We start from the raw sequence: 14,629 nt of genomic DNA on the forward strand, positions 1-14,629 counted from the left end.
TGAATATATACAGTATTTTAATCAGTTGAGTGTTTCCAGAAGGAACATTGTTGAATAAATAAAATGTAAAAATATCTATCCATACGAAAAAACAAAGTCAAACATCAGTGACGAAAAGCAAAGCAATACATTTATGCATAACTGAGCATTTCAAGTTAATTTGAATAGAAAAAGATAATAATTAACTTAAAACTTGCCGATAAGAGAGAAAGGCCATAATGGTGTTAAACAAGTAATATTAATAGACACTTCTAGTTGAATGATAACAGAATGTAACAGAATGCCATGTACAATGTTCTGCAAATGTGCCCCAAGACTGAAGTGTAAAAGTCAAGTGTCATTTTCTTCATGGTCTTTTTTATCTTCACATCTCCAAATGTTCCCTTTTGTTTGTTCTTGAAGTTAATGTACTTTCAACTAATAGTAGCCATTTTACCCTAAAGTACAAACATTTGTGTTACTTTGAGGCCGAGCCAAACGACTTCATATTCACCAAATGTCCAAAACACATGGGAATAGAGTTCTGCGAAGCGGATGTTTTAGAGAAAGGTCCCCTGAACTTTAACGCAGGGGGGCCACGCTGCTTCTCACAGAGGCGTTTGCAGCTTTCTCTCTCTCTTTAGCCAACTCCATATCTATCTTTGCCTGAATTTTCTCCCAGTCAACCTCAACCTGGCAGAGAGACAGAAAGATTAGACGACATTAATACAATACTGTAGTTTGGGTTGATCAGAATGGAATTGACAACACAAAGCTTCTAAATAAGTCACATTACTTAAGGGGGGTATTGCATTGGACGCTCGAAAAGTGTGGTATGCTTTAATGTTTTTCCCCTCCTGATAAGACTGCGGGATCCTTTGCAGCAAGAGCCATCCCACTAGTACTTCTCCAAGATTAAACATCTCTGGCAGTACACACACCAACAACAACTTCCAGGCTTTCCTCCATTTTAGACTTCAATCTGCAGCCTCTTCCAATTGGACAGCAGAGAAAAAGCCTAAGTGTCAAGTGTTCATCCTGTCAAGAGTTAACCATTTTCAACTGAAGGCACTCAAGAGTGTATAAGCAGAGCGTAACATGTTAATAACCTCTAAAAAACTATTCAAAGAAGACACCCACCACTGCCATAAAATGCTCCCAGTGTGATCGCCGCCTAAATCGATGGATGCGTGATGCTGTCCTAACTTACCCCTTCAGCGTACTGCAGGAATCTCTTATTTGTCTCCTTCCTGCCAAATTTCTGTAGGAACTTCCCTCTATAGGCCAGCACAGTGTCCACGTGGGTCTTGTGTTTAACTGCCAGCTCCAATGCCCTGGAGACAAGATGGCAAGATGCAGATAACGGACATGCTTCACCGGAACTCTCACTCAAGCATTATTATTATTCTATTCGAGTATGAGCATCCTCCAAACGACTTGTACTCGCCCTCTCCTTCCAGCCGTTACCTTGTACACCCATTCGCCCATTCACCCTGAGTCGTACCTCTCCCAGTTGAAGAGGTCAATGCTGACTCGTATGGCTTGGTAGACGAGACCAGCTTGTAACAGCGTGGCCTCAGCCTCCTGGGTCTGACCGCTGAACATCAGCATGTGGGCCAAAGACGACTCCTTCGATGGCTGCTCCTTTATCACGTTGATGTACTGCACCCTCGGTAACTGAAAGAGGGATTGCGAATGGGAGGACTTTTAATTGGCCTCTTTGCCCATGCTTCTGTTAAAAAAAATCATTGTTTCAGTTAAAGCAATTGTTTGCGTGTATGCTTGTGTTGGAAGACCTGGCTAAACAAAAAGTGTGATCAATTGAATTGGGCCATAACCAATGCCATTACCTCTCCAATGGCGGCATAGGCCATCTCCGCTGTCGTCAACTCCCGGTTTGCCATTGCCATACCAGCAAGACATGCCCACAAAGATTGGTCCTACAGACGTTGGGAGCAGAGGTGTTTTTAGATAACAATAACTCACCGTCTGACACGATGACCTGGAGACCATTTCCAGCGAGCAGAGACTAAGAATGCCACTAAACATAAAGAGGATGGCAGATTCAAAATGTGTTATAGGTGTGTGTGTGTGTGTGTGTGTGTGTGTGTGTGCACAGCAACGGGGTGAGATGGGGTCTTTATAGAGCCCATTACACCCTGCTCGTATCCTGGCAGGCGTCATTGTAGTCAGACTCCAAGCCGTTAAGAAAACACGCATGACAAACACAAAAACAAACTTAAACATCTGCTGTACACAACATCAAACAGTGTACACAAATGTGTCACCACTTTATTTCATGCAGCTGCAGTCATTCAAGTGAAGTCTTAGTTTATTCGTGTTTAAATGCAATCTACCGCATGTCATGTAAGCTTTTGTGTGTGTATGGCTCTGAACTATTTCATGTGTCAACTCCTATTTGGTCAAGGCTTACTGACAATGAGTGTGATTCTGGGAAAAGCTGTGCTGCCACCAAACCCTGACCAGAAGTAGAGGGGGGAGGGGTCGAGGGAAAAAGCTCTTAAAACCAGTGCCTCTCTCTCCGTCCCTTTTGTCCCACCCTCTTCTTGCCACTCCATTTCTCCAGGGTTGCGGTTATTGCATCATCGCCCAAGTGAAGAAACAAACAACCATTCAGCGTGCGTGTGTGTGTGTGTGTGTGTGCGTGTGAAGAGTTGACACATGCATATGGTGGTGTGTGTATTTATGAGTGAGGTCTTTGGGGGCTAAATCCGGTAAATGGTGTCACCAGGCTAATTGAAGGCTAATTAAAGCCTGCTGGTCTGGTCCCATAAACCTGTCTACAAACGTCTCATGTCAGACTCCGTCTCGCTCTTTCATACACATATGCATGCGAGTGACACACACTACACAGGAGCCTGGACGCCTCCCGAGCAGGAGGCTACACAGGATGTGCCACACCGCCTTGAGATCAATTATATCAATAGAAATGTAAAATAGAAGACGTCTAGTCAATGCAAAGAAGTACTCGACACTGTGATTTTGTCTGGGTATCCAACAGCTTATGTGATAATGATGTCACAGCAGCACGGCTATGTCCTCACTGGCACACTTACGCACGTGAACAAAGAGACGCTGGTTTCCTATCTTACCTTGGCGAAGCGGCAGAGGCGCAGTGCATCCTCCCAGCGTGCTGTGGTGCTGTATTCGTGCAGGAGGGCCGCGTAGGGAGCTACGCTGCTGTAAACCAGTGAACCGTCCCCTTGGCGCAACGTCACCTTGGTGCCAACATAGCTCAGAATGTGGGGTGCACGGCTGAACTCACTTCAAAAGGGGACAAGGGGACAAACACACGCGTAAGTAACCATCTTCAAAGTGTTGCCGTCATAGAGAAGCCAGCATAGTAGACAACGGATTGTGCTTATCCAGAATACAACAAACAAAGTATTGACCATGTAGTGCTTTCCAGTTTGCATACGTGTGCATGTGTGTGTCAGGATTTATAATACAAAGAGAAATGTTGTAGCCAGATCTACAATTTTGCTGAACCGATATAATCACATTGACAGTGTATTTATTCAGGTGTTTCAGGTGTTCCTGTTTGCACATTGCATAAAAACAAACGGAATACTAGAACGGGCACTCGGTAGAGCGCATACCTTCGCACATCACAAGATTGGGCATTGAATTATGAACATTTTGGCATTAGTTGCATGCCAATTGGATAGAAATTGACCGCGCTATGGTAAAAAGAAGATGTTGACCTTTTCATGACCTTGACCTTTGACCCGATCGATCCCAAAATCTAATCAAATGGTCCCCGGATAATAACCAATCATCCCACCAAATTTCATGCGATTCAGTTTAATACTTTTTTACTTATGCGAATAACACGCATACAAATAAATAAATAAATACACGGCGATCAAAACATTACCTTCCGCATTTTCAATGCGAAGGTAATAACAAATAAATCTGGCCGCTGGAGCCCCAACAGAGTAAAAGTGGGGGGGGGAGAAAAGAAAAATACCAAGTCAAATTGAGGTAGTGTGACCATAACGTGATTGATGGTGGTATGATTCAGCACTGGAAGTGTAGAAATGAACAACAATGAGCCATAAACCACTGACCAGAGGAGAGACAAGTGAAACCAGTCTGTGATCGCCCGTATACAAAGTGCAGAGCAGCTTATTTACTGAAGCTGAAGTTGAGGCCTTTAGGGTAGGAAGCATTGTACAATTTGACAGATGCTGGCAAAAAATAGTGCCTTAAGTGCTATGTGCTGTACCTCCGGAATGAGCTGGAAGACTCCTCTTTTACATATCTGACTCTCTGGTGAACAGTATCAGCCGTTTATGAAAAGATACCAGTATAAACGTGGTGGAAGATGACTGCACGTCTACCTGCCGTCCTTGATGTGCAGCGTTTTTGGCAGCAGCTCCTTGTCAGTGAAGACGGCACTTGGGTAGTACCACACTGTGAACTGGTTGTCTTGGATTCCACACAGGATGTTAGCGGCGTCGTTCCACGCCATACTGTGAACCATGCTACCTGCAGGACAGAGGACTCACAATAATCACGTTCATCTGACAGCAGCCACACTTGCGTGTAAAAAAACAAAGAGTCACAACATACATCTTCCCGAGAGAGTTCCTTTCTTCTCGTCTCACCAATTTTGAAGATTTTGGGTTCCCGCCCGAGATGACGCACTGAGGTCAAGTAGAGGTCACGGTTCTTGTCTATTAGGGCGATCTTCCTCTCAGTAGATGGTCCACACTGGTCCAGAGCTATCTCCACCACCTCCAGCTACACATGAGCACAAAGGTAAGATGTCACAGTTCAGTGAATAATGGACGGACCACAAAAGATCAGGAAAGAAAAGGAAAAAGAGGAAATATATATATAATAAAAATGAATAACTTTTCATTTGTAAAGTATTTCATTCACACAGAAGAATAAAAAAAGAAATGTTAAATGATTTTTTAAAATTTAGACTATTTTGCGACATACTATATTGTGATATATGCTGTTATCAAAATATGAAATCACCTATATTGAGATAAAAGTCCTGTGTGTGTGTGTGTACACTGTCTTGGAGCTGTGGAGTACTGGCAGACGACGCCATGCTGACAAACAGTAACTACTGCGACGTGTCTTCATTTTTTATTTTCTTCTAATTCTTCCCTTAATTTTGTCGCTTAGTTTGACTCCAGAGCCATTCCCCCATATTCTTCCTGCGGCTTTATTGTTTCTCTCCCTCTTGGGTATGGGTAAGTATATTCTTTTAGCACAGATACTACTTTGAAAAGACTATTCCCCCACACACACATACATACACATAGGTCTATTTAGATGAAACATTGCCACTACCTTTAGCTAAAGTTCAATGCAGGCAGGCAAACTGTCAGCACGTAAAAGACAGAAAATAAGGAGCTGCATCCATCTCAGTGCGGGCTTGGCTATAGCTAACTTCAATATACAGTAAACAAATTGTCACGACGCTATTAGAGTGGACCAAGTAGCACGACTCAGACAGGAGTCACAAAGAATACTGTCTTTGGTTGGAAACAGGCTGGGTCAAAACCGGGAGATCAGTCGAAGAAGCAAACAAGTCCAAAAAGGGGCAGGGCAGAGAATCAGAGGTCAGGGCAGGCAGGCAGGGTCAGAACAGGCAGGTCAGGAATATACTCTAATAACGCTGGAGAACTTGGCACGAAAACACAAGACAATCTGGCAGAGGACAAGTGGAAGTGAGGGAGCTAAATAGTGAGGGACTAATGAGGGGATGCTCTGCAGGTGAGAAGGGCGTGAGGACCAGGTGAAGGGAATGAGGGACTAACGAGGGTGATCAGAGGCAGGTGAGGGGAGTTGGATTGACGAGATGGTGTGACAGGATGAAAACAACTATTACAAAAAGGAAGGCGTGGAGCTAAACTGTTACACAAATGCTGGCCCTAATTGAACCAAACAGCCGACTATACATTTCCTCAAAGTTGGGAACACAGATCCACATTTCTGAAGTGATCATATATCCTGACAGCACCCATATAAGTTCTAACTAGTTTACCACGAGCTTATTAGTTTGGTGATGCAGGTTACAAGTTATTAACAGTACTTGCATCCTCCACAAACGATCACCGCACAAGCTAATCGTTTGATTGTTTTATGTAAATATGTATGTGTGGGTATTTATGTGTGTGTGTGTATATGTATATGTGTGTGAATATGTATGTATGTGTATGTATATGTGTATATGTATATATATATATATATACAGGTATATGTATATGGTTCTCTGAAATAAGTTTTTTTGTGAAATCATAGGTTAGGGCACTTATAAGCTTGATAGCTTCAGCCTTGACCCTTTCGGTTAGCCACTTTCTTCTTTTGTTGAATTTTGATTTTTTTTATATTATGCTGTTCAAAATAAACTAAACTAAACTAAACTAGTAGTCTGATGTATAAACATATATTAAAACCCATCATTCACCCAACTTTGTAACAGACAATCATTTTACATTCGTAATGTTTCCAAATGCTGCAGCAAAAAGTCTTGAATTTCCTAAAGGGGTTGGAGCACTTCCTTGATACCGATGCACGTAAGGTCATTTCAGGGCGAAGGATTACACACCTTGTGAGTCAAGGGCTTGCCATCGCCGAGCGCTTTCCCAGTCAGCGTGTCGAAGAGAAGGACGACTGGTGTAAAGACACAAAAAGAGAACACTGTAAAAGCCCAGTCCATCCTATTTACATGATTAAAGTGGGGACAGCGGCCCTCTACCTTTTTCATCACTCTTGTCTCGGATGGCGATGGTGTCATTACTAAGCGAGACACCTTGTGCATTTAGGATGTCGGCTCTCATACCAGGGAACTTGGGAGAGGAAATCAATCTTCCCTCATAGGAGAATGTATATAACCCCGCTCCATCCACGAGCAGAACATGTCTGGGTGGGAGAGACAGGAGAACACAGGAGATGAGTCAAATAATGTACTGTGTATCCATGATGTTATCGGTGGGTGAGTGGGATGGCAGGGAGAAGGAAGAAGGGGACCAAGTAAGGAGATATGATATATGTGAAAGAGTAAAAGAATAAACACTCTTTAACAGTTAATCAATTGACACAGGCAGGCAATTTAGACATGCAATGCACAGTAACACAACTTTAACATACTCAGCAAGACTCATCAATCTTAAATGAGATTTCAGAATGGCCAATAATCTATTTATCTATGCTGAGTGTCAGGGACACCGCACTTGAGTATTGCACAAGAGCTACTCCATATTAATACAATTTCCCCCAGTGTTTTCACTCTCCGCCTTCCTGTATGACAAGGCCGGCTAATCTAGATCACAGACTCTGTGTGCGTGTGTGTGTGTGTGTGTGTGCTTGGTTTGCTGCTTGATGAGTGATCAGCGTGGAGCAATGAAGCATTCGACAAGCTCTTAGCCGATCCAACAGCCTGTTCTCCCTCGTGTTGCACTGCTCCTGGAATAGAGACTCACTTCTCTGCTTGCAGGATGAGGCTCACTGTTCCCTCTTTCAGGTCAAAGATAAGGGGAGTATTCCAGTTCCTTGTGCTGGCACAATTAAAACAGCACACAAACACAGAGTGAAAACGGTGAAAACACAAACATCTAGGAGAAAAGTGTGAAATCTGGAATAAGACCAGAGGAGACGAGACCAAGAACAGATATAAGAACAGAGGAATGAAAGACAACTAGATGAAGGCAATAGCAAAAAAGTGATCATAAAGAGTGCAGTGATAAAAAAAAAAAGGACTAACACAAACAATCACGACAAAACTACAGCAAAAAGGTAGAAGTAAGTAAAGTAAAAATGACATTTCAGCATACACAGAGGTCAACAGATAACATTAGCCCAGTAAGAATCCACATTTTAGGAAGATTTTCACCAGGCCTTCTTAAGTCTTTTTTTTATTCTTAGAGAAAATATATCTAATCTACCCAGTATGGAATCTCAGTTTATTCCAGTTGGATCTGAAAATATTCCTGAGGATTTGTTCAATCGATGTAAAAAGATGAGTACGTGTTGCACAAAATCCTGACGTAATGGGGAAATTATGAAATCATAATATGAGAATTTGCAGTCTAGTGTGAATATAAAACCAGAGGACCACAGGAGACACACAAAGGAAGAGCGGGCTACTGACTTGTAGACATAGCACTGGAGGGAAGTGGCGACCACAAGATGACCGTATGCCAGGGAGGCTTTGATAACTCGATCCCGGAACTCCAGTACGTCCACTGCATCGTTCATCACATTCCTTACCTGAGAAAAAAAGAAGGATAGGACAGTGAGGCAAAACAGATGAGTTCACGAAAGATGAATGAATCTCTCAGGAATGACGAAACAGGCATCAGCGGGAGACTGCTGAACAAACACTTTACATTCAAACAGGCAAACAACAAAGGGAGACGCTGGCTTCACTCACTGAGGGGTGAACACAGTCACGTACGCATTGGAGTGGATTTATTCCTAATATACACAGGAAACAGTCCACAGTATGTCTAAGTGTATGCAGGGCAACTGTGGTCGGATGGAGCCGTTTTCACTGTTTTGTGTGAGCGGTGCTTGGTGCTCATATTTTCACCTGCGTAGATAAATACTTCCCTCCAGCTCTCGCTCTGTGAATGAATGAAAAGGCCTTTTCCAGCACCAGGTGAAAGGTGGGGTTATTTTTACAGCTTTACAAATCTTCCTCTTCTGCTCCCCTCCAGCGAGCCAAATTTACATGAAACACAACCAGGAATAAAAAACATCTGACCGCAAGGTGGTAAATTTAGCTGGCTGATTCACAAACCACTGGCAGATGTGCACTTTTAAAGAGGACTGCGAGGAGGAGAGGGGGAGGAGGGAGACAGAAAAGTGCCTGCAAGGCTGAAAATAAATGGCTGATGACCCGACTTTGTTTGGTTTACACAAACTACACTTGGTAAAGATGTCTATGGCAAATATGTGCACATGTGTGTCGGCACACGTGTGTGTGTGCGCGTGACCTTGTTTCTGTAGGTGTGCGTGTGTGTCCCCGTCTGAAAGTGTGTGTGTGTGTGTGTATGTACATTTGGGTGTGTTAACCGCATGTAAACGCTACCTTGTGGTTAGCATGAGTTTAAACAGGAGAGAATGGTGGAGCGAGAGAGGCGGCCAGACAGGCTGGTCATTGTCATGGCACGGCTGCACACTGGCACACAGGGAGGGTCCTACTTTAATGTACGGCCACAGCCAGTCAAGGCCAGGGAAGCGTTCGCTCCTCGCTCACCTCTTCTGCAGTCTGCACATGGCCTTTCAGTCCTTTTCAATTCTCTTGTTATGCTGACATAAGTGAGTTTGGCCATGTTAATGTTTGAGAATCAGATGTCCTCACAGACACACAGACTTGTGGTGATATGTGTTTGAAAACCCTTGACGTGTAAAACTACAACTTTTATGACAGACCAAGAATCTAAATGGACTTCTAGCATATGCATATAACTGCACTATTTTTTTAGCTTGTATTACATCAGTCTTTGAGGCTCTATAACAGATCAACTCTTGCCAGATCGTAATATTTACACTATGTTGATCTGAACTTCACACATTTCATTTTCATTTACACTACACACATACACACACTTTGCATTTTGCACACTGTCTATATTTAATATTTTTATATTTAATTTAATTTGTCATTAGTATTGTGTATTGTGTATGCATATATGTTGTATATATACATTTATATCTTACTTTGTATACTTCTTGTATGTATCTATATCTTTCATCCCTGTTTTTTATATTTTATTTTTTATTCTTGTGTGTTTAGTTTATTGGTGCTGCTACTGCTACGACAAATTTCCCCTTGGGGATTAATAAAGTATATATCTATCTATCTATCTTTATCACTTCTTTTGTTTCATCAAATAAACTGAAATGAAAGAATTACTTCCCTGAGACCCTCAACGAGACTGAATGGACTTTCTTTCCGGTTAAAACAGAAACGTGGATGTGTGCGTGGCTCTCGTTCTACCTGCATGGTTCTCCTCTTGGTCAGAGTGATCACAAAGTTCTTCCACTCCCAATGCTGCTCCACCACGTGGGCAAAGATGACATGCCCGTTGCCACAGGCCCCGGCCAGCTGGGTGCCGTCTGCAGACCAGGCCAAGCTGAACACACTGCCTGTGTTGGGCTTCTCCAATGCATAGGACCACTGGAAGGAGGGGGCAAGAGGGGACCGCCAACAAGATGGGGGAGAGAGAACAACATGGTGAGTGGCTATGGAAAGTCATCTAAGATCTTAAACAATTAGCTGGGAGGCCGTTTAGGAGCCACAAACAATGACAAGTTTAGAGAAGAGAAGCGATGAGGAGTTGTGTATGAGTGAGTGTGCATGCACTGAATGTAAACTCTGCGAGAAAGACAGGGGCCCAGTCAGTCAGTCATTGAGCCATGATGAACTGTGAGACACTGAAGTAGTGCTCGGCCCTGCCAAGTCCAGCACTCACGCTCGTAAACATACACTCTGCTATACTCGTCTATTACATACACGGGGGCAGGGGTACAGGGAGAGAAAGAGGGGGTTTATATACGAGCCCCCAAACTGAAGCCAGAAGCTGATTAACAAGACCTCTCCCCTCTTTTAGAAGAAAAGGTTTGAAAGACGACGAACAGACACAAAGTAATTGAAAGAGGAGCTTTTCTTTGTGTCTGCTGTGCTGCTTCAGCCAGACGCTGCGCTCTCGATGACTATAAGTGACGGTGAAGGACACAAATAACAAAAAAAGCGTCCCTTCACAGTATCCAAGACAGGAAAACCTCTCGCTTCTTTTCCTGATTCCCTGAGGTATCCCTTTATTTTCTGTTTCCAATACTTTTTCCATCTTTCATTTAATTTAATTTGCATTTATTTGAACATGGACCGTACACATCAACCAACCATGGGGTGAATGTGTCAGTCTTAGCTAAGACTACATTTGAACCGTAGTCCCTGTGGTTAGATATTACAAGCCTTCACTAATGGAGAAAAAGGTTATCACAGAAACATCATAAAAGGCAATAAACATACAGGTTACGATCAAATATAGGCCTCGTTATAAAATCATAAAAAAACATCATATAACGCAATAAACAGACACAATCACTGAGGAGGGAGTCACGATTCATGCTCACACACCTGATATGTTCTGCTAGTGCGTATATGCAGAGGCATTCCACAGGTGTCCTGCTTTCACTGAGGAAGCACACTGGCTACAGGAACTCTTCCTCAACGGGATGATACAGTCACCTCTCTCCACAGATCGAGTTTGTCTCCTACTCTGCGTGTTTTGTTTGATAAATTCACCATCACCTCTAATACCTTTCCACACTCCTGTCCCTCAAGTCTTCTGTAGAGTATCAATAATAATAATAATATATCCTTTGTTGATCCCCGTGGGGAAATTCTTCTCTGCATTTGATCCATCCTTAGTTATTAATGAGCAGTGGGCTGCAGTGAAGCGCCCGCGGAGCAACTGGGGGTCCAGTGTCTTGCTCAAGGACACTTAGCGGGGCTCAAACCCACCCTCCCCACTGAGCGACAGCCGACGCAACACAACAAAGACAAATGTTAAAGTTTTTTTTTTTCGATCAGCAGAGTAAGATACACTCAAGAAGTTTCTATCGCCTCCAAATCTCATTTTCTTGTGGACACCTGGAGTCTACCTATAAAAACGCTGCTGGCCGCGTCACATTACACTCCCTTCCACCATCAGCGCCAAAGCTGATCTTTCACACAAATACATGCATTCACACTGTAAACTGCTTACAAAGGGAGAACAGTGCTAATGTGAGCGTAGCGCTGCCTGCTTGTCACTGATGGAGAGACAAGTGTGGTGCAGCGGGCCAAGTGCTGGGGCAAAGCTTGGGGTCAAAGCCCCAGTGTGTTTGCTGCTTCATACACATTCAGGTGCAGGATGTGAGGTGTGGCGTGAGGTAACAGTCGGCTGGCTGCAGGTCACAGACTCGCTTCTCGGATCCGTCTCTCTGTTTCCTGGTCTGCCTGTCTGCCTCATACATACACTGTTGAGCACCCGCCTCGTCGTTAATGTCCTATAAGAACTCAAAATAGTTCTGGGGAAATATAACAGCCATGTGGACAAGAGTTTGTTTCAGTTCAATTATTGCTATTTAACTTATTTGCCCTACCTGCATTTCTTATTTCTGCAACTCCATACACATACACTACCGTTCAAAAGTTTGGGATCACCCAGACAATTTCGTGTTTTCCATGAAAACTCACACTTTTATTTATCAAATGAGTTGCAAAATGTATAGAAAATATAGTCAAGACATTGACAAGGTTAGAAATAATGATTTGTATTTGAAGTATTAATTTTTTTCTTCAAACTTTGCTTTCGTCAAAGAATGCTCCTTTTGCAGCAATTACAGCATTGCAGACCTTTGGCATTCTAGCTGTTAATTTGTTGAGGTAATCTGTTGAAATGTCACCCCACTTCCTGAAGCACCTGCCACAAGTTGGATTGGCTTGATGGGCACTTCTTGCGGACCATACGGTCAAGCTGCTCCCACAACAGCTCAATGGGGTTGAGATCTGGTGACTGTGCTGGCCACTCCATTACAGACAGCATACCAGCTGCCTGCTTCTTCCTAAATAGTTCTTGCACAATGTGGAGGTGTGCTTTGGGTCATTGTCCTGTTGGAGGAGGAAATTGGCTCCAATCAAGCGCTGCCCACAGGGTATGGCATGGCGTTGCAAAATGGAGTGATAGCCTTCCTTATTTAAAATCCCTTTTACCTGGTACAAATCTCCCACTTTACCAGCACCAAAGCAGCCCCAGACCATCACATTACCTCCACCATGCTTGACAGATGGTGTCAGGCACTCTTCCAGCATCTTTTCACCTGTTCTGCATCTCACAAATGTTCTTCTGTGTGATCCAAACACCTCAAACTTGGATTCATCTGTCCAGAACACCTTTTTCCAATCTTCCTCTGTCCAATGCCTGTGTTCTTTTGCCAATACCAATCTTTTCTTTTCATTGGCCAGTCTCAGATATGGCTTTTTCTTTGCCACTCTGCCTAGAAGGCCAGCATCCCGGAGTCGCCTCTTCACTGTCGACGTTGACACTGGCGTTTTGCGGGTACCATTTAAAGAAGCTGCCAGTTGAGGACCTGTGAGGTGTCTATTTCTCAAACTAGAGACTCTAATGTACTTGTCTTCTTGCTGAGTTGTGCACCGGGGCCTCCCACTTCTCTTTCTGCTCTGGTTAGAGCCCGTTTGTGCTGTTCTCTGAAGGGAGTAGTACACACCGCTGTAGGAAATTTTCAGTTTCTTTGCAATTTCTCACATGGAATAGCCTTCATTTCTAAGAACAAGAATAGACTGGCGAGTTTCACATGAAAGTTCTTTTTTTCTGGCCATTTTGAGTTATCGAACCCACAAATGTGATGCTCCAGATAATTAACTAGCTCAAAGGAAGGCCAGTTTTATAGCTTCTCTTATCAGCAAAACAGTTTTCAGCTGTGCTAACATAATTGCACAAGGGTTTTCAAGGGTTTTCTAATCATCCATTAGTCTTCTAAGGCGATTAGCAAACACAATGTACCATTAGAACACTGGAGTGATCGTTGATGAAATGGGCCTCTATACACCGATGGAGATATTTCATTAGAAACCAGACGTTTCCACCTAGAATAGTCATTTACCACATTAACAATGTATAGAGTGTATTTTTGATTGATTTAATGTTATCTTCATTGAAAAAAACAATGCTTTTCTTTGAAAAATAAGGACATTTCTAAGTGATCCCAAACTTTTGAACGGTAGTGTATATTCATTTTCTCTCTTCCAAACCTGAGAGATCTCATTTATGCTTCAGCTAACATCTTGAGATGCCTCGCTGTGTTAAAAGCACCCTGAGGGGAAAGGAGAGAGGAGGAATGGAGGAGAGCGATAGATAGATAGATGGAGGGTCAGAGATGCAGCTGAATGTATACACCAGACTGTAATGAAGCAGGACATATGATATCGGCCCAAGCTGCTGGACCCATGCTTACCTAATGCCTTTAACACATTGGGCCAATTGACTTCGTCTAGAGCCAGCAAGTGAGAAAGTGTGTGGAAGGGGGAGGGGGGGGGGGGTTGTGTGTGCACAGTTATTATGCACATACACACCTGTTGGGTGTGTGTGTGTGTGCGTGTGGTAGTGACAGAACATTGATGAGATGAATAAACTGTATGAATTTAAGAAAAATGTTACATTAGAGTAATGAATGTGTGTGTATGGAAAAATAAGTACACTTCTACTTTTCTTTCATAATTCCTGCTCTCATCAAAAGTGAATAATGTAGATGTCATGAGACTCATGACAGCATATCGAAGAAGAAAAAACATATCAGGAAGTTCTTTAATTGAAAAAAAGACAATGAGATAATAATCTGGTCAACGCAGGACAGGCACATCGGGTTTTCAACAGGCTAAACTTCGTTTTTTCTTGACATATTATGTGACAGTGTTTAAGTAGATGCATGTCACCATTCTTAAAAGTGTTTTCAGAATAAAATTTAAAAAAGGACGTGTGGCTGGAAAGAAGGAGGTGGTGGGGGTGAGGATGGACTATAGCGAGAGAGAGAGAGAGAGAGAGAGAGAGAGAGATTATACAGCAAGATGAAAGAGCAAGCAGAAATGCAGAGA

The 14,629-nt window shown here is 43.0% G+C and overlaps 1 protein-coding gene across 4 annotated transcripts in view; it reads right to left on the bottom strand.

The window, feature by feature from the left end:
* The window catches only part of ift80 (intraflagellar transport 80 homolog (Chlamydomonas)), a 44,838-nt gene continuing 30,209 nt past the window's right edge, over positions 1-14,629 (bottom strand). For 3 of the 4 annotated variants that reach the window (XM_056440789.1, XM_056440790.1, XM_056440791.1), the window contains exons 9-20: positions 9,968-10,147; positions 8,114-8,232; positions 7,446-7,520; positions 6,722-6,885; positions 6,572-6,636; positions 4,611-4,746; positions 4,344-4,491; positions 3,093-3,264; positions 1,830-1,919; positions 1,484-1,656; positions 1,190-1,313; positions 1-672 (exon numbers count right to left, since the gene is read on the bottom strand). In XM_056440789.1, coding sequence (XP_056296764.1) covers positions 562-672; positions 1,190-1,313; positions 1,484-1,656; positions 1,830-1,919; positions 3,093-3,264; positions 4,344-4,491; positions 4,611-4,746; positions 6,572-6,636; positions 6,722-6,885; positions 7,446-7,520; positions 8,114-8,232; positions 9,968-10,147 — 1,557 coding nt within the window. In that variant the 3' untranslated portion in view covers positions 1-561. Of the gene's footprint in view, positions 673-1,189; positions 1,314-1,483; positions 1,712-1,829; positions 1,920-3,092; positions 3,265-4,343; positions 4,492-4,610; positions 4,747-6,571; positions 6,637-6,721; positions 6,886-7,445; positions 7,521-8,113; positions 8,233-9,967; positions 10,148-14,629 lie in introns of those variants that run through there. The other variant, XR_008834814.1, reaches the window with a different exon arrangement.

This window comes from Pseudoliparis swirei, chromosome 20 (assembly GCF_029220125.1).
Source record: "Pseudoliparis swirei isolate HS2019 ecotype Mariana Trench chromosome 20, NWPU_hadal_v1, whole genome shotgun sequence".
Taxonomy (NCBI): Eukaryota; Metazoa; Chordata; class Actinopteri; order Perciformes; family Liparidae; genus Pseudoliparis; species Pseudoliparis swirei.